Here is a 24882-nt window from a genome sequence, read left to right as displayed (position 1 = left end):
TATAGCAAATGCCTGAATACGACAGGTACCCGGATGGAACATCTACTCCAATGAAACATCTACCCGAATGAACATTTACTTGAATGCGACATTTACTCGAAAGTGACATTCACCGAATGAAACATTTACCCGAATGTAATATTCACAGCTATGTTCAATAAGAATGTATTTTGATATTTTATCCTGATACGCCTTATTAGAAAGATACTATTTATGCATCGGCTGGTATGCAAAAATACGTAGGGGAAATACGGTGAAAATTAACATGGGTGATAAAATGAACTGGTGTTAAAATTCCGATACTTAAACTAAAAACCAATTGAAAATTCTTGATCTCTTATTTTTAGGACATATGAAGTTATTTAAGACACTCTGTCATACATGTAGCTTCAAAATGTTGAAAATAACAATGATAATGGGAACTTCGCTCACGGTATCCATTCGGATGTAATTTTGCGCGTGTCGTTCCCTTGAAAGTCATTTTATCGGACCTGCTATCTTCGACAAATCATCAATTTGAACAACTTGAACATATTCTAGAAGAGGTAAACAGATTGTTTGGCTTCGGCGATTAATTTGCATTTGAAATTATGTAGTTGTTCGGGGACAAAATGAGTCTCCACTGGATAACGATTTACAATGTTATATTTTCTAAAGCTGATACACCTTATCACATGTTGCTCTTCAAGGGTTTCCTACATTTTTTTTTATCCCAACAGTTTATTTTATTAGGCTTATTTAGCAAATTCAGCTGTAACAGAGCCGAACTCATTCGTGTACATTTTTTATCTTAAGATAACTTTTGTTGTGTATTACACTGTTACCATTTTGAGGCGTAAGAGTATCGCTATCTATTGATAAACATTTGTTTTATCTATAACACAGTAGCCGTTTAGGCGCAAGAGGATTCCTATTCTATCGATGCACAACACATGTCGCCTTTTTTTCGGCGTAAGAATATTGCTATTGTTCGAATATTCACAGTTAGGCTGTTCACAGCGGGACTGTTGATATGAGACTTCCTTTGTTGCGTTATTAATAGTGCCAATTACCGATGCAGCAGACCGAAAATGTGAGCGGTAAGGGACTGGGTGTCGGCATGATGATTGTTGCGAGAACATAGTAGCTAGAATAACACACTAAGATGGTCAGTTGAGGGGCCCTGAGTTATGAGCTCATGATCGTTCGCTTAGTAGCGAACACGCTACGAAGACCCCCGGTTTCCTATATTGAAATATGAAAAATATATCCCAAAGCAAAAATTAACCGGGCAAACGTAATGCAACAGGCATACGTATGCCGTCTTAACTAAAGGATCGTCTCCTATGTTTCAAACTAACCGGGCCATCGATGAAACACAGGTTTGCTTGAGAGAGGCCACCGCTTCCGATGGCGGGTCGGCGGCCAACTTGGATTGCGTCACCTCGGCGGCTTGGCCCGTCTCGGTTCTTTCTCAGATCTCAGAATAAATTTCATCACGAAATAATAGATTCATGATAAACATTTATGTTTTTTATGTTAAAATTATCTGCTTATTATTTCGAAATATTCCGTAACCCGTGATCATTTCTAAACGATCTATTAGCCTTAAATAACAATACAGAAAGGAATGAAGACGTCATGTTAATTGTGCCTACACTAATTTCGAAAAAAGAAACAGCGAAGTCTCCAGCATCATTTTCGAATTTCGATTTGATTTTTTTTATCAACAGGAGATTCGACAAAACTCATAATCTTATTTGTCGGATTTTTTCCTTCTTCATTCGGGTAGATGTTGCATTCGGGTTAATGTCACATTCGGATATTTGTTACATTCGGGTAAATGTTGCATTCGGTTAAATGTCCATTTGGGTATTTAATACATTCGGGTATGTGTTGCATTCGGGTAAATGTGCTTCGAGTAAACGTGTTTCGGGTGAATGGAACACAACCCTAGAGTGTCACTAACAGAAAACGTTGCGGGCACGTAATAATTGGCTCCGTTCGATGCAACATGACATGTTGCATCATTATCGCTATATCACTTGCTCTTTTTACAACAAAGTGAGAGAGCACAGATTGTTTTGTTGACTCAAACTTGATCTGTATACCCCTCATTTAGATGTGTAGAATCACACTGGATACTTCTTCCTATTGATAGCAGCGACAACCTTCGGAATCCGAGCAGACCTCGGACGACATGTGGCCACCTTCGCGGATAGTTGTCTTTCCTTTTCTCGGTCTAAGGCTCCGGTCAACCGAGATAGTCCCATGGCGATTGAAATTTTTTTGTTTTTTTGTTACAAATTACGAATACGCTGCCACTTCGTCATGGTGCAACTGTCAAACTATGTAAATAGGTTTCTTTTACTCGCAGACTATTATGGCATGCAAAAAAAAAACCAAAGCACAGGTGAAACAGGAACCTTATTTGTACGATGGTGCAAACATTATCACGTACACGGTAAAAAAGTAATAAATGACGAGCTAAAATAAATAACGAATCGAATCGTAAGAACTCATGGGAAATGAATATAAATCATGGATTGAAGTAGGACAACTATTAACATCGGTTTATTGCGGTGGAAATACAAAGGAGACAAGTAAAGTTAAGTTAAACACTTCAATTGGAACTCCAGGACTGGAATGTTACCACAATTCATGAATTTTCATGAGCCTAAACATAAAAACCTCAAACGAACCTATTTTTTTTGCAAATTGACATTTTCATCAGATTTTTTCATGAATCGAAATTGAATGATATTTTTTCGAGGCAAACAACATTGATTTTTGTTTATAACATACTGACACCAGTGATTTTTTTTCTCTCGTTCCGTTTATTTTAGATTAATCTACAAAATATAACAACACTCAAAGTTCGTTTTTATTTATTTTCAGACCAATGCCACGACAAAAAATGGCTAATGAAAACATATAGAGCAATTCCAAATGACAAAACATGAGTATTTTTTATTCGAAAGAAAGTTTGTATTCCGTTTGGGTTGGAGGAAATATTAGTTTTCCACAGCAATTGGGAATTTTTTGATTCAAGTGTAACTTTTCAATAGGGCGTATCGATTTTAGTAAGAGAAGCCTTTGATAATTTATAACTCAAAAACTACCTAGTCTATGAGTCTATAAATGACTTAGAAAGAGCTATAGAGTATTGATGTTCAAATGTGAAAAAATATACACTGAGATAAAAATTTTACTTTTTTTTTATTTACGAGAAAAAACAGGAAGTGTGTTATATCTGTGAAATAACCGCAAGGGTGACGTAGGACTATCGTTGATTTATTGATCATTTGTTTTTAGTTACTTCTGAAACAATTCTGAATGGATGAATAAATGAATATTTGGGGGACTTCGAAAACGAAAGCGTTACGTTGAAGGCACAATATTCAGCAAAAGAAGCAATCACACGAAAGTTGTATAATACATAATACATTGCTTGTATTGTGATACGGTTTGTATTTCATTTCCAATAGACAAGATATCTGTTGCATCAAATCAGTCTACACAATTTTTGCGTACGCTCATCCTTTCTCACAACACCCATTTCTCGTTTGAGAAATTGTTGAGTAAACATCGTTTGCCAGCGCGCGTTCCTTCTTAAGATTCATTGCACTTCTAATAAATTGCCGAAAGACGTGGTCTTACGTAGATCACACTTGATTGAAATATCACAAAACCAAATGTATTTGGTTGCAGTGTTATATGGATAGAAAACATTAAAATAAACTCTTTCGCATGAATGTATTTTTCAATTCCAAGGGGAACTGGTAGATTATTTTTCAGCAACGATGACATCTTTCCGGAATCTTATCGATGCTGGATGGCAACCAGACGAAAAAAGTTCCGCTCGTGTATGTGTGTGTATGGTGGCTGCTCCGATGTCTCAAGCGGAACCGTTTGTGGCATCACTCTTCTCCTGATGGATTCCCTTCTGGCCTAAGGTGCACAATCAGGCTCTTGATGACTCCGTACATCAGCGCTTTCATGATAAACGAAGTTAGCTTCAGCACAACAGCGACAACATGCTCTAATCACTGTTTAATTATAACTGAGTAGATTTCCGAGCGGCGCTCGCTTATATACCGATTGGTGATTTCAATAGCCTGTTTTGAAAGCAATTTTAAAGCTATTGAACCAAGTTTTAGGATGAAAAACTAACAAGTATATAACGCGTAGACATTTTATCTTTCGAATGAAACGTTTATCATACCATTTCGTTCGGTTGCTTAGGAGCTATTAACGCTCAAAATCTCGGTCTCCGGCGTAACGCTTTCGTTTTCGAAACTTTGATTTTACACCCCGGTATATAAATGAAAGACGTAGTCCTACGTCAAAAACTTTATCTTGCTATATCTGAAATATATAAAATAGAAGTCATGTAGAAAATTAAAAAAAAAACGATTTCAAGATGGTAAAGCTATGTTTGACGATATTTGTGAAACATCGAATTCTAATGAATTTTCGAAACTTTGAATTTTTGTCTGCTAACAATCAATTCTAGCCACAAATCTAATTATGAATTCTGATATGATATGTTGTCGTGAAATCTCATGAATTTGCTTACAATTTCCGACAACTTTTCCAAAAACGTCATTATGCTAAAAATATATGAGTTACGTTAAAAACATTTGAAGACATGTGGGTGATCTTAATACAAACTTTTAACATATTATTGTTGGTAAATCATGCTGTTTATCTCTATATACAACAAAAATTATCTTAAGATAAAAATTTACACGAATAAATTCGGCTCTGTTACATCTGAATTGCTAAATGAGCCTCAAAAATTAAACATTTGGGATAAAAAAATTCGAGGAGTTGTATCCGATATCCGATACGACCGCTTAGGACGTAGGACTACGCAAATTTGTTGGTTTATCAGTTCGGATATTATTCGCGAATACTTCGAAATTTCCTAAATAACTCTTTAGTAAAAAGGTTTAATGGCTTGCGTGGTTTTGTAGAATCATTTCGAGAAGCAGCGATTCTTTCTTGTCTTTGTGAGAACAATACACTAATTGGACATATGCCACAATTTGTTTCTTCATATCAATGCACGCATTGCACTGAGTATTTCACGATCTTCCGTCCATCGCCATTCAACAAGCATTAAACATGTGTCTAACAGATGCACACAGTTGCAGCGATAAAAATGAAACATCGCGAGAATGACCGTTTATGAAAAATTGTTTCTCGTCTTTCGGTTGAAACCGTCAACAAAGCTAGGAGCTTGTTGCATCTGAACAGAGCCGATGCGCATGAGTGCGAATCAGGGAATCAATTTATCATTGTTTTTGCTTGAAAACAAGCGATAATATCACCGAATGATACAGTCGATATTTTCTTTCAGAGTCACAATCTCTTGTTGCTACTGTTTGTGTATTACAACAAAAAATTGAAAGAATCAACTAATGTTGTACCGGTGAGACGACAAAGGCGTATCGCAGTGTGACATTGTTGTGATACACATTCAGGCTGCAGTAAATTTGTTTTTGTGTGGCTGTGACAAACGTTTTGTAATTGTTGCATTTCATGAACAACAAGGAAAGAAACTTTGTCATCAATATGAAACATTTGGGACAATTTTTCAACTCAATCGCATGTTTTTATGTCAAAGCAGCATTTCTTGTTTGAATAGGTAACGAAATGGGAACGTAAGCATTTTCTATAATTTTGACATAGAATAGTCAAAACTATAAATTTCGGATTAAGAATATTCATATTTAAATTAGCGAAAAATTCTTGTAAATCCAAACTGGTCATCTCTTTAAAATAGAGGTTTTAAAGAATCTCTTTCCACCCCACAATATGAGTATCAAATGAAAGGGCCTGACTAGTGGAATACGAAAAACATAAATTCAAAATGACCACCATCATAAAATGTCAGAATGTGGGTATCAAATGAAAGGTCCTGACTAGCAAAATACGAAACACATATCCAAGATGACCGCCATGGCAAAATGGTGGATTACAACAATCTTATTCCCAACCCACATAATATGGGTATCAAATGAAAGGTCTTGACTAGTAGAATACGAAAAAGACATCCAAGGATAATATAATTCGGCAGAAATCAATTTGAAAGTTGCGGTTTCAATGCGATGTGAAGAGCGGGTTCAATAAGATCTTTGTTCAATTTGATCTTCATAACATTTTCAACGTTTTCGCCCCCCAAACGATTTCTCTCGTTTGTAAAAACCCTGTTGTATGATGAAAAATCTCGCTCCACGTCTGACTGAGAAGATGTTGCAGCGAGGACAACTCGTGCTATCTCCCAGTACCGTTTATTTCGTATTCTTTGCGCGTACCAGTAGTGAACAACATTGAAATCCTCCGCCGGACTGACCCGATCTTGATACTGGATTTGCGATATTTTATCTTCCAAGGATGATGACGCGAGGATGTGCCTTCTAAAAAAAGTTGAGTGAAATAATGATCAATATCGAAAGAGTTTTTCGGTGACGATACGTTACAGTCGATATTTTCAGTTGTAGTATTAACTTCCGGACCATTGATATCGATTTTATTCCACAGTTTTACCAGATATTTCTGAAAAAAATAGTTGTTCATGAAAAAATAAGGTCAGTTAAATACTTCAAAACGTAACGTATTTATAAGCAATGTGAGAGCTATCAAAAAGTTAACGTACTCATAAAAGTTAACGATATAACGTACCTCCAATCATAATTCTCTTAATAATTTTGGCGTAGAACTACGTCTTTGTTTCTAATACAGGGGGTGTAATTCCACGAAAGCGTGTAACTAAAAAAGTGATTTCAAACGCAAGGCACGCAAACAAGATATTGCGATGAATTTTATATTATATTCATTAAACGGGTAATCTATTCAGCAATTTTCAAAGTGAATAATAAATTTGGAAAAGTGAAAAATCAGATTATTAGGAAATTGGATAATTAAGGGTTCTGAAAAAGGAGAGCGTCGGTCACTGGGATCGACAGTTACAAAATAAGATAATAAAAAGTGGTTTATTTTCGGATGTATTAAAGAACGTGACTGTTTTTAGTTATGTTACTGAATATCTCTTTTTTATCAAATGAATGTTTTTGGGAGTTGGGACTGACATTGAGCTGGGACCGACACTTTGACATTTTCCATTTTATTGCCGGAAAAAAATCGAAATGGATAAAAATCATCCAATCCTCGAAACGTTCCAACACTTATTTGTTTTTTACAACTGATCGCTTAATAAACATCTTTAGAATGAATTTGAATTTGGAGCGTGCTTGTAGCAGTTTCAGCTATTGTACGAGCGCTACCGGTTAAATATTCTTTTGATGCGATCTGAATGGAAAGCGCCATAATAACGGTCCGGGGCTTAACGTGTTCAAAGTTGTTACCGTTTAGAAATTAGTTCTTCAATTAATTAAGTTAGATATAGAATTAAATAAATTAGAGTATAGGAAATTTCAAATGAACCAGGATTTAAGTTAGCTATAAATATAATTACACACACATATACTCACACCGAACACATAAACCTGTTGTCGGGCGAAAACGCCATAAAAGTCGTGGATTGCGCAATAGATATTTGATAAGCGACATCCGAAAAAGGGAACGATGGGAAAAGGAAAGCACTACTGGGTCTACAATAAAAGCTCTTTATCCAAGGCACAACAAAAGCTATTAAAGTGATCCCGATTATAGAAATTCAAATAAAACATTTGAAAACGGCAGTTCGACCTGAAAGGACGGAAGGATCAGGACCCAATATTTTTGCCCTGAATTCAGATTCCTCGGAGCGAGACGATTTTGAGGAAGATTGCTGCCGTCCACGAAGCTCTGCAGCAACGAGCAACTTGAGTTACCAACCCTATAGTAACTCTTCGAGCTACGGCAAAGCTCGCGGCGCACAGGTTTCGCTCGACAACATCCGGCCGGCCACATCACACTGACATATACACAAATGTAAGTTGAATAAACAAAAAAAAAGGAATCTATCTGTGTTTTTACTTGTGAACTGAATCCTTGATTTGTGCCCAAAAAGAGAGTGAGCCGATCTTGAGCCTCCGAGTGTCAAGCTCGAGCTAGCTAAAAGAGGCAGTTGAAAGCCCACCCTCAATGGTCCCCGTGGCTTAGACCAGGGATCGAGGGCTTTTCTAGGATTAGCCCTTCTGGCTAGTCTGACATAAATAAGAGAAAGTAACAAAGTGTATTCCCACTTGTACCTTGATAATTGAGACTGAAAAAATATTCCACGGCATAAAATAGCATGAAAAAAAAAAAATCAAACCTCACATTGTAGAAACGCCTTGCGGAGTAATGAATGAACGTATTGTAATCCAAGAAAAACAAGGTGTATGAGAACACCATCTACAACTGTGAACTTCGTATCACACCAGAATTAAATAACTTATAAAGAATTCAATTGATACAAGAAATAATTCAAAACCAAAACGTAGAGGGGTCTATACCTAGAGGAACGAACGGAAACTTGGCGTAGGACTGTGATGGGAACAACTACAGGTAAACTTCGATATAACGTACATTTCACTTTAAAAATTGTACGTTGTAACGAATTGTACGTTATATCGAAGCATAATAAAGTACTCACAAACGTCGTCTATAATACATTATTGTGTTGCTGTTTTAGTAAAGTTAATGAATAACTTCAATCAGAAGACGAAGCCAGCCTTTCTCATGATGTTTTCCTTCGTACTGTTGATTAAAGCTTGATTCATTTAGAATCCGGATCACAAAACCAGCTGTATTTCGGGATTTATTGAAGGTACAAAACTTGTTTTATCATCACAATACAGGTAATTCATTGTTTTATCAGAAAAAAATATTGAAAAAAAATTTCCTTTACACTTTGGAAATGTGTACGTTATATCGAGGTAAAATGTACGTTATATCGAGTGACGTTATATCGAGGGTACGTTATAACGAGGGTACGTTATATCAAAGTTTCCCTGTACTATTAGTTTTGGTTCTTTGGATTTTTGAAAATCCGCAATTTCAACATTCTGAACAGTGGTCATACAACAGATCGTTTGTTATATGCATTAGTGTGCTTCAAAGTAATTGTATTGATGGACAGAATCAACTATTATTGGGAACAAATTCTGCCTTAACTGTTGCTAAGATTTGTATTCCAGAAAAGCTTGTTATTTATTAGAACTTAGATTGTGGGTTGTTCACTAATCACGTAATGGAATATGGAGGAAAGGGAGTATGTGGAAGTCTAATACAACATTACGTCAACTATGAATTTTCACACAAAAAATCTTATTTAGAAGAGACGGTTTTTTTTCGTATGTGAAAAGTGAATAGTCCTTACGTTAAAATATGTGAACCCAACTGTCCAAAATTTCCAATTTTCCAATTCTTTTTTCCAACTTTCCAATTTTCCTATTTTCCAATTCTCCAATTTCCCAGATTTCTAATTTTCCAATTTTTCAATTTTCCAATTCTCCAATTTTTCAATTTTCCAATTTTTCAATTTACCAAATTTTCAATTATGCAATTTTCAATTTTTCGATTTTTCAATTTTTCAATTTTTCAATTTTAAAATTTTAAAATTTTAAATTTTTTAAATTTTTAAATTTTTAAATTTTTAAATTTTTAAATTTTTAAATTTTTAAATTTTTAAATTTTTAAATTTTTCAATTTTTCAATTTTTAAATTTCTAAATTTTTCAATTTTTTAATTTTTCAATTTTTTAATTTTTCAATTTTTTAATTTTTAAATTTTTTAATTTTTCAATTTTTTAATTTTTCAATTTATTTATTTTTCAATTTTTCGGTCAACTAATGTGGGACCATTACTGGAAACATACAATTATGGCAAGCTAAATGAAACCGTATGAAAGACGGCTGCCCTTTGTCCCTAAAGGTGTTATGTAGCTAATTGACTCTCCCTCCAAAGCCTGAATGGTTAAAATAATCTGAATTTATCATTTGAAGCAAGGTACATCAATAGGGGAAAAAGTTTGATCATATTAAAAAAGTGTACGCTATATCGAGGAAAAATGTTCGTTATATCGAGTGACGCAATATCGAGGGTACGTTATATCGAAGTTTACTTGTATGTCCAAGAATCTCAAGCACCCGGAAACTTTATTCCTCGAAAACACAATCGTCAATGATCCAATCATACGAATGTAATAAATTTCGCTACCACACTTGCGAATCAAGCAGAAAAACAGTCCTGTCGGTGTGCTGTTCACACTAACCACACACGCAAACACTATTAAAGCAACGGTAGTAGCAGCAGCGGAATTGAACATCATCGAAAATAAACAACAAGAAAATAAACATCACACGACATACCATCAGCGCAGAACACTCAGAAATGGTAAATTTTTCACTTTTGGACCTCTCGCACTAATTGCTTGGCTTGATATTTAAATTCAAATTGATCCAGCTTAGTCTGCCAAACCTCCGATAATCGCACTCAATAATTTTTCTCAATATTTTTTTTTCCTTGTGCCACGAAGCATCCGACCGAACATCACTTTTTATGCACTTTTTATCCATTCTAACTAAACTTACGTTGCTAGCGATTTTCTTCGAACAGCACAATTTTAACCGGACACATTCGTTGCTTGCTTATAATTTGTTTTTTTTTTCAAATATGTGGCTGATTTTCTGTATTTGCACAAATTTGCACTTATTTCGCATGAAATATAAAAAAAAAACTTGTACCACACCCACACCGGCGATGTCGTAAGCCTTTACACAATTTGTCAGAAAAGAATAGTCTGTCTTCCTCTCTTTGGTAGGAATGTTATATGACAAACCTCTTGTTGCGAAAACTCATATATTGGGACATATCGCATATCATGATATTTGCAAATAGGTACAATTGTGTGTTACTTTCGTAGCACAACAAACGGATGTGGTGACACAAATTTATTCGCATTGAACTGAAACGCAATTTGTCACTCTCGTTTTGAGCATGCAACAATGCCAAAGATACATTTATTTTTATTGCAACACTGCGAACTAAGGACAATGTCGTTATTGTACAAAGGTTCGTGATTTTTGATTCCCTGGTGCGAATACAAATGGCAACTAAAAGTATCGAAGGTGCGCTATTCACATGTGAAGGAAATGAACAAGTTCTAAGTTTCACGCAACGAAAACAAGCAACACACACAAAGCCAAACACTGATGGCTGATCACAGCTCGAGGGGAAACATCAAACACAAAACGAGCAGAATAAGCGACCTTTGTTGTTTCGGGCACAGAAAGATTCTGAGAATTTTCCTCAGAGGAGATGCAATACTTATATGCTAGCGACAGTTTACCTAATATGCAAGGGTGGAGTATACTTCACAAATATACTCTTTGCGTTATCCCCTTTTGTTGTTTCTATTCTAGCGGCTGCATAAGTTGCTCATTATTGACAGCTCTGTTCGGGAAAGCACACAAATGGACAGAATAAATGTATGGTGAAATGGGAATGCTTCTAATGTTCATCAAGTTTTTCAAAGATATATCTAAAGGAAAATTACATCCATCACATTACATTTAAGTAAGCTGATAAGTATAATGAGTTTCAAATTTCACTTGTAGAAATAGTCAAGAATATACTAATTTTGGTACAGTCAATCATCTTCTCAATAGCAAACACTTATTTTGAAAAGGGGAAAAGTAATTGTAAAAAAATTCCAGATGGAGTAATATTTCTATTGAAGAAAACAAATATTGAACCAAGAAAAGATGATGATGATTTTGATGACAGTTACGATGAAGAAGAAACAGAAAAAGACGATGATTGGATTTCTTTGGATTTGGAATTGTATTTTTTTTTGTATTAACTGTAATCTTTTATATTTATAGCAAAATTTATTTGATTTGAGGAGTCGTCCATAAACTACGTGATCTTTTGCAATTGGGAGCACGGTCAGTGAGGTGGCTTGTGCTCAAAGACATTAAAATTTTATAAAAAAGTGTGTAAAAATACTGCGTTTATTCGCTTGGCCAGCCTTTGTATGGAGTCGAACCACTGTGTACTGGTGTACACGATCTCACAAATGTGTAGTTAAATGATTTTTGTATTGATAAAATAAACATAGTTTCTATTTAAAATATCACGAAAGTGTTTGCACCTATTTTTAGTCCATTATCGTGTTATCTGCGATTTTCCAAATTCCAAATTCCGCGAATTCCAAAATCCGCGTAAATTTAAGAATCAGCGTAGAAAAAACCGCGAAAATTCCGAAATTCGTGTAAAAATCTAACAAACAGTGAATTATTAGCTTAAAATGCAATCCATGCAGTGTAAATTTTGAAATCCGTGTAAAAAAACCGCGTGAAAGGCGACTTTAGTGTACATCATTTATTGGAAGCGATATGGCAACTGTGTTCATATTTTTCACTTTTCCATGGATTTTTCTGTTAGGATCATATGAGAAAATCGTGGCACAATGCATCTAAACCATTTTCTGTACCTGTGAATTTGTAATTTTCCCCGAATGAAATTATTGGCCTCGAGAAGAAAGACACGATTCTTCTCTTCATCTCGTCTTCAATTGAAGCGCGACGCCGCCTCCGAGCAAACAATCCGAACGGTTTTTCACTCATTTCATGCATCTTTAATTAGATTTTATAATTCCACGATATTATGATGTTTTGTTGATGCTTTCACCTGGGGATTTTCATATTTTATACTCGAAATGGCTTCTCAGTTGTTGCCACCACCACCCACCTTCACCGTCACTGGCCTGCTAGTGCTACCGAGCTGATGCTATTTGTTCGGCTCCCGTTTTCGTTTTCTGAGTCTGATTTTCATTTAATAATTCATAAAGACTATAACTACCTTTCCTCAGGATTTCAGCACTGGTGCTTTTTAATTCAGACTTGCCTGGGAAATGTAGTTCTCATTTTTTTTGCGTGTGTATGTTCTATCTTGCCTGCCGGTTTGGGCCACCCCGATATAGTCGATTGGGGAGAAAATAGCCAGAAAGGCAAAATCACTAAATGATCTGAACGGATGAAATCCGCAAAAAAGGTAATGAAAGCCAAAGTCAGCAAAGGCAACAGATGAGGTTCGAACATCCAGGTGAAGGCGGGCGGACGGAGGGTTGCGTCGGCCCGAGGAAGAGAAACAATGGCTTAGATTTGCTGCCTATTTGAAATTTCGTGCTCAAGTTTATCCCAGATTTATCAATAATTGAAAAATGTTACGCAAGTAGATTTCGATGTCGGGGAGCACCAGCGGTACTTGCTTCTAATAAAGTACACACCGGGTATAACGAGCGGCCAAAGGTTATGCCGAAAAAGGGACCTAATAAACAGCACAGGCCATATCGAGTGAAACTAAATAAACGCCCGGTCCCTTCCGCCCACCACCACCGGAGCAGTGCGTTTCTCTACTTTCCTCCTGCTGCAAAAGACAAACCCAACCAGCAACAACAGCCAAGCGGTGTTCGGAAAGAAAATTTCAATTTTAGATTTAATTATGAATTCCGTTTGATACTTTCTCAAGAAGGTTCAATGAGCGAAGACTGGCAAATGATATTTTTTGCCTTCACCCTTACTAAGTCCTCTCCCCTACGCTTCCCTGGCCACCTCAGCCGCCGCCACCGCACTCGGGTGTTTTCGGGGTGGCACTTTCACTTTACACTGGTGGTGTCTTTCGCTTCATGATGACGGGATACCTCTACAGAGGGCCGTAAATTTCCCTCTAATGGATCTTTTAGCATACATTTTTGGGTTCAATCCGGTAGCGACATAAACTGGCTATCAGGGCGCGTTTCCCTTTCCCAAACAATAAATTAGTGATTATGATTGTTGCCATTGTTGTTGTTTGTTGTTCATTCCTGTGGGTGTTACTTCACTTGCTATTTTCGGGTATTATGAAACGGATGTTGTGATATTTGTGTGACCCTACTGCGTTTTTTCACGGGCTCGAAAACAGATCAAATTAGTTGATTAGTAATGTATGCAGGAGATTCAATATTCTTGAATCAAATTAATCGTAACAAATATTTTGAAATTAAGGTGCTGTGATAATTGGAACTTGTTCAACCTTTGTGAGTGAAATTTGTTGCATTGCGGCTGTTTTTGTATTCTTGAACGATCCGAGTTTTAGGATCATCGATTACATTTAGTCATGTGATGTTTGGAAGACTGCTTGTTAATATAAAATCATCAGGTACCGATTATTAGCTAAGTAGTAAGAATTAAAATCAAACAGTTTATATTTTTTTCAATAATAAAAGCAGAGCCAAAATATCTTATCAAACAATGGAAAAATTAACATAGCGAGCATTTTTTGCATGATACTCAGAACACCTTCGCTTGGTGTTTTAGTTCCTGAATTGTAGTTGGAGGTAAACATTTATGAGCCTTCGTCCGACAGCTGATTTAATATACTCATTTTACTCACGATTGACACAGCTCCTGGTTGACTCATCATTTTTGAGTCAAATTTCGTAAGTAAATTACAATTACTTACATTCTACTACCGCTTTGCTCATGAAGCTCGCTTGTGCGTTGGCCACGATAACTAAATAATCAGTTCATTCTTTTCTTGTTCACGAACAATCGATGGATTTGCTGATCAAATTAACACACCCGTGAACGTGGTGCATTTCAATAAAGAGGATATTTAGTCGCGAATATATTCGAACATTCCCATCACTGATTACAGAAAACATACATGCCGAAAATAATCCGTAGCATTGCACAAGCACCTCAGATAGAAGTAATTTATGTACAATGGTATAATCAGTGCTACTGATGTTCCTGTTTTTTTGGATTGGCATTTTGCCTGATAGGGTAAGTGCACCAATTATGGAGGACATATGTCATCAATTTGCAGAAAATGGCGAATAAATACTCTACTTTAGATCAAAAGTATACAAAAGTATACTTTTTCTAGCAGTTTGAACTCTGTTCTTGAAGATTCTCACTGATATTTCGATGATTAATAGACTAAATCGTATATAAAACATGTTTGAAAATGCCACTTCCATGTACCCATTATGGTAGTAGTGTTCCTGGAGTTTCGTAATAAGTGTACCCATTATGATAATAGTCGGTGTGACATGGGAAAATCGTTAATAGGATTCAAATAATACTTCAATAATTGTTAGCCCGCCATGAACCGAATCCCCTTATCGGAGTTGTCGGAGTTAGAATGGTCCAAGATGCTGCGCGTGAAGCAATAGGAAACTGTTTATAGCACATAGATAGAGACAGATGAAAAACTGAAGAATAATCGAATGAAGGAGGAGATAAAAAGTATTTGAATTATAGAAGAAAAGGGTCTATACAGTGCATTGAGCAGGAAACTATAGTTGGTTGAGATCTGAAAGCGAAAGGAAGTTAAATTACAGTTGAATCAAAAGGACTAAAGTTATAGGGAGTAGAAACTATAATAGGAAATTGAAAAAGAAATAAAATTTAAATTAGAATTAGTGGAAAGGTGAATTTATTAGTTTTTTGGAAAATATTTACTGAAATTTACTATTTTAGGAGCTAAACGATTTGAATTAGTTGAGCTAGAAATTTGTTTGATTTTCGAGTTACTATACCAAAAAATGTAAGTGACATTCTATTTGTACTGAATCGATTTATTTAAAATAAAACTATTTACAGTTTTGAGCTGTTACAAATAAAACTGCTGCGAAAATTATAGACCGGAAATCCAAACATTTCTCAAAAAATTTTTGTGGACATCAGAGGATTAGAAAAATGAGTTCAGCGAGCAAAAACGTCGACCAGAAGAAGAAAAAAGGGAAAACTCCAATGTTTTGTCTCAACACAACACAAAGTCGCTGACGATCGCACACTCAGATCGCAGCTTGCTCTGACTCGTCGAAGGACCACGGCGCACATTCGCCGTAAAACAACACGAAATAAAGTCAATTTTTACCCTAACTTTTAGCGGCACACAGCAGAACTAGCAGAGAAATTTTAGCGGCTAAAAAACGCCATTAACCGCTGCACAACACGATGCTGGCAAAAGGACGACAGGATCGAACACGTTCGTTGCTTGTTTGTCGCCCGGTGACTCACAAGACAACGGAGGATGGAAATTACGTTGGTCGCCCTGTTGACCAGATTGGATTTCACTGCTGCTGCTTCACTGGGACACTTCTTCAAAATAAGGCAATTTCAATTTAAGATCCTACTCCTTTAATTGTCACAAACAGAATGAGGAAAAACTTAAATCTACACATCCTTACGCACTAACAGAATAAGAAAAAGAAAAACTTAAAACTACACTTCTCGCTATGTATGTGTGTACGACTGCATCGACGAGTGCAGCCGATTACATCTTCGTTTCTTCCGATTGCATCATCGTTCTCCCCCTGTTCGTCTGCAGCTGGCTCGGGTCGCGTTCGTCGCGAACATACTCCCGCCGGTTGGAATATCATTCCAAATCGGAAACCTTCGTCTCTCCGTTATCGTTATCAGATATAGGAAGAGGTGCTAACTTCCGGATAGATCGTCGGAAAACTCCTGTCGATGTCTTTACATCAACGACTCGGACCACATTATCTCCTCCCGGGTAAAGTGCAACAATCTTACCCAATCTCCATGATTGAACGGGTTGATTATCTTCTATAATTAACACAACAGTATCCATTTTCATATTCGGCTCACCTTCGGTCCATTTAGCTCTTGACTGTAGCGTCGACAAATAATCACGGGACCACTTTGTCCAAAATCTATCACGTAAATGATTTAAATACTGATGTCGGGATAAACGGTTCACTGCTATATCAGAATACGATGGTTTCAAAACTGGCTCCAACGGTTTACCGAACATCAGATGAGCTGGAGTTATCGGAAGTGTTTCGTTGGGATCATCAGATAACGCATAAAGTGGTCTGGAATTCACTATAGCTTCGATATGCGTTAAAACGGTACCGAACTCTTCGAACGTCAAAATTGCGCTGCCTAACGTACGATGTAGATGACGTTTGACCACTTTGACACTTGCCTCCCACAATCCGCCAAAGTTAGGGGTTCTAGGCGGAATGAATTTCCATTCTATCTCACGTTTAAGTAGAAAATCGTCAATTCTAGTCTTTGAAGTTTCTTCACGGAACATCACGAATAATTGGTGTAACTCCTTAGCAGCGCCAACAAAATTGGTTGCATTGTCCGACAGAATTTTACGAACCATTCCACGTCGGTTGATAAATCGATCCAAAGCGGCAAGAAAAGCTTCGGTCGTTAGATCCGAAACCAACTCGAGATGAATAGCTTTCGTCGTGAGGCACACAAACAATGCGATGTACGCCTTAATATGTTTCGGCTTGTATCTTCCCTCTTTCACTATAACAGGACCAGCATAGTCCACACCGGTGAGCTCGAAAGCTGCAGCTAACGTCACACGTTCCTCTGGTAAATTTCCCATTAATGGCTGCACTGCTCTCGGATTGGCCCTAAAACACTTCACGCAGCTGCGTGTCACTTTTCGAATAACAGAACGAGCTTTTACAAACCAGAATTTTTGTCTTATCGCTGCCAGCAAACCGGATGGTCCCTCGTGAAGTCTCTCCTCATGATATTGTCGAATCAGCATCTCCGTCACCCGATGATTATGTGGAAGAAGCAATTGATGTTTGGCATTGTACGGTAATTTAGAATTTTGTAGACGTCCGCCGACGCGTAGAAATCCTTTCTCGTCCACAAAAGGTTGAAGATTTGCAAGTCGCTTGGGTAACTTATTTCTCTGAATACACTGGATCTCTTCATTTAGCGCAGTATTCTGAAGTACTCGTACTATATATCCCATCGCATCCCGCATATCTTGTACAGAAATGTATTGGGATTTGTTTCGCTCTTCCTTCGCCATACATAGTAGTCGAGTGAATCTCACCACCTGTGCCAAAACACGTTGCAATTTTGAAAACGTGCCGCACCGCTCAAATATTGGTTCATCTTCAAAATTTACCACTGGATTACTAACAGTCGGTCTTCTCATTTCTGGTAATTCGTCATCTTGTAATATTGGTGTCTCCAGAATTTCGTAGTTGGTAGCTTGCAAAAACGGCGGACCATTCCACCACATGTCAGAACGTCGTAAACTTTCTGGATGACAGCCTCTGGAAACCAGATCTGCTGGATTATTTTCAGATCTTACATACTTCCACTCATAATCGTTAGTAAGTCCATATATCTCTATAACTCGATTTCTCACGTAGGTTTGAAGTTGATTGGGATCCTTTTTTATCCACGCAAGCACTATCTGACTATCCGACCACAACTTGACATCATGCACTTTTATTTTCAAAATAGGTATCACTAGGTTGATCAATCTTGCCAATAACAATGCGCCACACAGCTCAAGTCTAGGCATAGTAAGACGACGCAAAGGACTAACTCTGGACTTGCTACACACTAGTCTAACTAACACTGTTCCCTCCGTTTGAACACAACGTAAAAACACACAAGCGCCATAAGCAGTGCACGACGCATCGGAAAAGCCATGAATTTCAATGCGATGAGCATCAGAGATTACGACACATCTCGGAATTTGTATCTCGTTCAACTGCGGTAGTGACTGATGGAACACGATCCATCTTTTCAACATCTCACCTTCGAGGGCCTCATCCCATCCTAACCCAGCAGCCCACAATTGCTGCATAATGGACTTGGCTGACACTATTACTGGTGATATGAGCCCGAGCGGGTCAAACAGTTTGGCAATTTGGGATAGAACATGTCTTTTTGTCACTTTCGCATCGGATTGCATCGTTTCCGGACTTCTACAAAACAGGAACTGGTCAGTTTTCGGATTCCAAAGAACACCTAAAGTTCGAATCGTTTCACTCGCTCCAGAATCTTTTATGTGCACTAATTTCTCACGATCTTGATCAGGAACACCATCGAGCACCTCGTTGTTGTTAGAACACCACTTCCGAATAGGAAACTTTCCGTTCATCATAAGTTGCTCGATTTCACATCGCAATTGCTTCGCAGATGATAGCGTTGAAGCACCACTCAGAATATCGTCCATATAACAGTCTTCCAATATCACTTCGGCAGCTGCAGGAAAGTTTCTACTCTCATCTCGTGCCAGCTGAACCATTGATCTCACTGCTAAGAACGACGAAGGAGATGTCCCATAGGTTACCGTTGACAACTCTAACACTTTTATTTTTTCTGCGGGCTGGTCACGCCAGACAATTCTTTGGTATCTCGTTTGTTTTGGATCGATCTTCACCTGCCTATACATTTTCTCAACATCTGCTGAAAATGCATAAATGTGTTTCCGGAAACGCAGTAGTATGGCAAATAAATCGTTTTGGATTTTGGGACCGATCATTAGCACTTCATTCAAGGATAATCCATTTGACTTCGCCTTACCATCAAATACCACACGTAGCTTTGTGCTGGTACTTGAAGGTTTGAGTACAGCATGATGTGGAAAATAATAATTCTGCTGTCCTGGTGGATCGTTCTCCTCGTGAATCTCGTGGCAATGGCCAAGGTCCTGGTATTCCTTGATGAAAGTTTGGTACATCTCTTTCATAATTGTATCATTGGATAGGCGCTTTTCACTTGACAGGAATCTCTTCATTGCTAAAGATCTGGAATTACCTAGTTGGTTAATGGATTCGCGGAAAGGTAATTGGACCACAAATCGACCATCTTCATCACGACGATACGTTCTGCAAAAATGGTCTTCTATCTGTTGTTCTTCACTAGTTGGCATTTTCTCCTCAAAAAGCTCTTCTTGCACGAAAAACCTTTGAATCTCTTTCAACAACGGATCCTCATTGGTGGCACACAACACGTTAACAGCTTCGGTCTCGTACTTGAGAGCACCAGCAAAAACCCATCCAAATTGTGTCTCGTACAAGCTTGGAAGACCTTCGGCCAATTTCAGTTGATTTTGTCTCAAAATTTGCAAAAATAGTTCGGCCCCGATCAACAGATCCACATCTCTTGGCTCATTAAACATTGGATCGGCTAACACAATACCTGGCGGAATATTCCATTCAGAAATGTCAACTGGAGCAGAAGGAACTTTTCCTGTCACTTTTCTTGTCACTAAACAGTCCACGTCACTTTGGAACCCAGTATAGTCGGAAAATAGGCGCATAATCACATGATGTAGGATTCTAGACTTGGCACCACCTACACCAATAACTGGAACGTTCGCAGGATACTTTGGAAGCGCCAGTAAGTGAATAGCAGACTCAGATACCAGGTTAACTTGAGACCCGGAATCGAGAAGGGCACGTAGCTTAAATATTTTCCCACTTTTTGATGCTACACTCACCAACGCAGTCATCAAAAGAACTTGTTTTGTTGGTCGTTGAATGCTGGAACATGCTGTAGACACTGGACTTTCGGGAATAGCTGACACTGATGCTGTCTTTTCCGAAGTATTTGAACTTTGCGACTTAGGTTCGGTACAAAATTCGCGCTCAAAGTGCAACATTGTGTGGTGCTTTTTACCACACTTCGAGCATGACTTATCTGAAGGACAGTCTCGAATTTGATGGCCTTTACGAAGACAGTTGAAACACATCCCAATTTGCTTCACCTTGCTGACACGCTGACCAACATTCATTTTCAGGAAAGAAGGACACTTGTAATTAAGGTGCGACCCTGTGCACACGTCACACACGCTATCTGATGGAACGGATGTCGCTGGATGAGATGTTCTCGGTGACCAGCTGGGCTTCCCCGACTTAGGAAGTTTTTTGGCTACGTTTGAAGAGGACGTCTTATCTATCTCACACCTTTCGAGGACCTGACAATAATTCCTGAGAAACTTTAGGGATTCATCAAAGTTCGGAAGTTCCCCATGTTCCAAAGTTTTTTCCCACTGCTTTCTCGTTTCTCCATCGAGGCAAGATGTCAGCAGCTTCACAACGATAAGACCAGCTGTCCCATCGACGCTTTGCTCCATAAATCGCAGCCCCTCTACATGACGATTGCAATTGTCGATCAAGTTTCTCAGTTCTTTCCAGCACTGCTTAGATATTGGTTTCATCGACAATAAACCGGAAATGTGGGTGTCGATGATCACTCGCGGGTTCTCAAACCGCTCCTCTAACAACTGCCACGCTTGTTGATAGTTGTTGTCGTTAATGATTCTGGCATCCAGGATGCCGGAAGCTTCTCCAATTAACGCTTTGTCAAGGTATTGCAGTTTTGTTGCATCGGAATCACCACACTTACCTACCAAATCATTAAACAGCGCCTTGAACTTTGGCCACGCTTCATACTTTCCGTCGAATGTCGGAATCGGCGTCTTCAGAGGTTGTTGGGTAACAATAACTTGAGGAGATCTACGGTTGTTATGTGTTGGATCGGCACGAAAGAAATCCAACAGATGATTGAGCTTCTCCAAAGCATCAGTATGAATGCTGTCAAACTCATCCAACTTTTCGTCCTGGTCTTCTGTTTTCCCAACTGGGACACTGAGCCATGATCAAATCATGTTTCGCCATATACTCCGCATAATGCAACTCTAGCTTCTTCTCATACGCTTTTAACTGCGATAAGTTGGTATTATCGTTTTGCTCTATCGCATCACTTAGCTTGTTGATAATCACCGATACTCGCGCCTGCACTCGGCCTCTCTGGTAAACTAATTGTTTAAATTGCTCCATGGTTTCTCTCAATTGCTCTCAAATGGCAACACTTTCGCTAACACAACTCAAATGTTCAAAACTTCAAAATAACACTGTTCGGAAGTTCACACTGCGTATGAAGGCTCACACTTTATTAATCGCGGAAGGATGTATAACACTCAAATCCTTTAATAATCGCGAATACACGTATCACACTGGTAATTATCCGGTTCGAAGGACCAAATGTTTTGTCTCAACACAACACAAAGTCGCTGACGATCGCAGCTTGCTCTGACTCGTCGAAGGACCACGGCGCACATTCGCCGTAAAACAACACGAAATAAAGTCAATTTTTACCCTAACTTTTAGCGGCACACAGCAGAACTAGCAGAGAAATTTTAGCGGCTAAAACACGCCATTAACCGCTGCACAACACGATGCTGGCAAAAGGACGACAGGATCGAACACGTTCGTTGCTTGTTTGTCGCCCGGTGACTCACAAGACAACGGAGGATGGAAATTACGTTGGTCGCCCTGTTGACCAGATTGGATTTCACTGCTGCTGCTTCACTGGGACACTTCTTCAAAATAAGGCAATTTCAATTTAAGATCCTACTCCTTTAATTGTCACAAACAGAATGAGGAAAAACTTAAATCTACACATCCTTACGCACTAACAGAATAAGAAAAAGAAAAACTTAAAACTACACTTCTCGCTATGTATGTGTGTACGACTGCATCGACGAGTGCAGCCGATTACATCTTCGTTTCTTCCGATTGCATCATCGTTCTCCCCCTGTTCGTCTGCAGCTGGCTCGGGTCGCGTTCGTCGCGAACATCCAATGTTGTCTCAGGCGTGTGCAACATCAGCGTGCGTAGGTTGTTCTCAACCTGAATCAGCAGAAGATATGGTACAGTGCGACAGCTGTGATGCATGGTGGCATTACACTTGTGCCAAGGTTGATGCTTCGATAAAAGATAAAACGTGGAGATGCATAAAATGTGAAGATAAATGTAACAGATCCAAGAGTGGTAAATCGGATACATCTAGCGCGCGGAAAGTGAGAGTACAGTTGGAATTGCAACGGTTAGAAGAGGAAAAAGCTCTTGCAGATAAAATGCATCGAGAGAAAGAAGAACAAGAAAAGGTGTCGAGGGAAGAAAAAAAAGCCATTGAGGAAGATTATGTGAGGCGGAAGTATCAGTTGTTAGGAGAAACCATAGTCGATGACGATAAGAGTGAAAGGAGTCGTACTAGCGCGCAAAGCAGTAGAAGCAAGGTAAAAGAGTGGATTGATCGACAGAGTCAGGTGTTGAATACCGGTTCAGGGAATAAATTAACCCCAACGGCAACTTCGACTGCTAATCCGACAATCATCAAGGAGTTTGTTTCTACGAATATTAGCACAGGTGCGATTCGTAAATCTAAAGTCGTATCGCTCAATGAGAAGCATGGTATAACTACAAATTCTGGTAATAAGGTCATACCATCCTTGACCCAAGAGAAAACTGTTAATTGGGGGGCAGGTATAGAAGCAATAGAATCCCAACACGTACATCAAGTGCAGTATGTACATAATGAACCTACATTCAATAATAATTACATGCAAAATTCTGGTCCAGTACACGATAACAGTATGTGTGAATCGATAATGTTTCCCAGACAAGAGGGGAATCAACAAGCGTACGTAATACCAGATCAAATTGAAAATAATGCGGGTCCAACTTCGCGACAATTGTCCGCTCGTCATGTGATTCCAAAAGAATTGCCCATTTTTGCTGGCAATCCGATAGATTGGCCTATGTTCATTAGTGCTTATAAGAATTCAACATCTATGTGTGGATTTAGCGATGGAGAAAATTTGATGAGACTACAACGTTGTCTCAAAGGCAATGCTCTAGAAGCGGTCAGGTCCCATTTGCTCATGCCAGAATCGGTCCCGATCGTGCTTTCAACATTGACAACACTCTATGGACGTCCTGAATTGATTGTACAAGTACTCCTCGCAAAAGTAAAATCTATTCCAGCACCGAAGACTGACAAGCTAGAAACTTTGGTTAGCTTCGGGCTCGTCGTACAAAATCTTTGTGCACATCTCAAAGCGGCACAACAAGAGGCACAGCTTAACAATCCGAGTTTACTGCATGAACTGGTGAATAAACTTCCAGCAAGTATAAAATTAGATTGGGCACTATATAAACGTAATTGTTCTGTAACTAATCTGGATACATTCGGTGAATATATGTCCACTCTCGCGACGGCTGCTAGCGATGTAGCATATCCTGAAGTGTGGGATACACCTAAGCAAATTTATCCTGAAAAGCACAAACCTAGGAATTTCATTAACACACTCTGATGATTCAACTGAAAGAGAGAGAAACGCATATAAAACATTTAAAATTCAAGCAACAGACAAAATGAATTCGTGTCTAATTTGTGATAAGCCTGGTCATAAAGCTAAACAATGTTGGGAGCTAAAAAGAATGAGTGTCGATGATCGATGGAAAACTGTGGCGCGACACAAACTGTGCAAGCGTTGCATAATCCCACATGGTAAGTGGCCATGTCGCGCAACATATTTATGTGGTATAGACGGGTGCGAAGCTCGTCACCACCAACTTCTACATCCTGGAAAATCCGAATCGGTTGGAGCGCACCAGCATATACAACATTCGGCATTATTTAAAGTGATTCCAATTACACTCCATAACGGAAAAGTCTCGATTGAAACATTTGCGTTTCTCGATGATGGATCATCCGTGACACTATTAGAAGCACGCATAGCAAAGAAATTAAATATAAATGGTGATGCAGATCCACTCTGCTTGAAATGGACTGCAAATGTTTCCAGAAATGAGGCTAATTCTCAAAGAGTTAACGTTGAGATTTCTGGTGCCAATAATGGACCTCGTCATACATTAACGAATGTGCGAACTGTTGAAACATTACAATTACCCAGTCAATCATTGAACTATGAGAAAATGGTAGAACATTTCCCATATCTAAGCGGATTACCGGTGAAAAGTTATGAATCTGCAATCCCCAGGATTTTAATCGGCTTGGACAATTTAAAATTGACTTTGGCACTGAAAAGTCGCGAACGTCGTTCGAATGAACCAGTCGCAACTAAAACTCGTTTGGGCTGGACAATATACGGTAAAATTGGAAGTAACGCCACTACGCATACATCGCTTCATATATGTGAGTGTTCTGGAGATGACACGTTGCATAAGCAGCTGGTGGAGGATTTCATCAAAATGGAAAATTTGGCAGCTGATAGCACTTTCAAACCCGAATCAGAATCCGATCAGCGTGCTCTACAAATACTGCAAGCTACTACCACTCGTCTCAATAATGGTCGGTTTGAAAC

General features: G+C 38.4%; 1 protein-coding gene across 1 annotated transcript; it reads right to left on the bottom strand.

The window, feature by feature from the left end:
• Positions 1-16341: 16341 nt before the first annotated feature.
• LOC129773317 (uncharacterized) lies at positions 16342-22447 on the bottom strand. The gene is made up of 2 exons (XM_055776920.1): positions 22272-22447; positions 16342-21358 (listed from the first exon to the last, which is right to left on the bottom strand). The coding sequence occupies exons 1-2, from the start codon at positions 22445-22447 to the stop codon at positions 16342-16344; spliced, it is 5193 nt and encodes a 1730-aa protein (XP_055632895.1).
• Positions 22448-24882: the final 2435 nt, after the last annotated feature.

This window comes from Toxorhynchites rutilus, chromosome 3 (genome assembly GCF_029784135.1).
Source record: "Toxorhynchites rutilus septentrionalis strain SRP chromosome 3, ASM2978413v1, whole genome shotgun sequence".
In the NCBI taxonomy this organism is placed as follows: Eukaryota; Metazoa; Arthropoda; class Insecta; order Diptera; family Culicidae; genus Toxorhynchites; species Toxorhynchites rutilus.
The sequence above is the reverse complement of the archived record's forward strand: the minus strand, read 5'-3'. Positions and strand labels throughout refer to the sequence as shown.

Excerpts from the sequence above, each read along its gene's own strand:
- LOC129773317 (XM_055776920.1), bottom strand. The coding sequence starts at position 22,447 with ATGCATCACAGCTGTCGCACTGTACCATATCTTCTGCTGATTCAGGTT. Across the intron at positions 21,359-22,271 it reads CAATCGGAAGAAACGAAGAT|TGTCCCAGTTGGGAAAACAG; the intron begins GTAATCGGCTGC and ends ATCATGGCTCAG.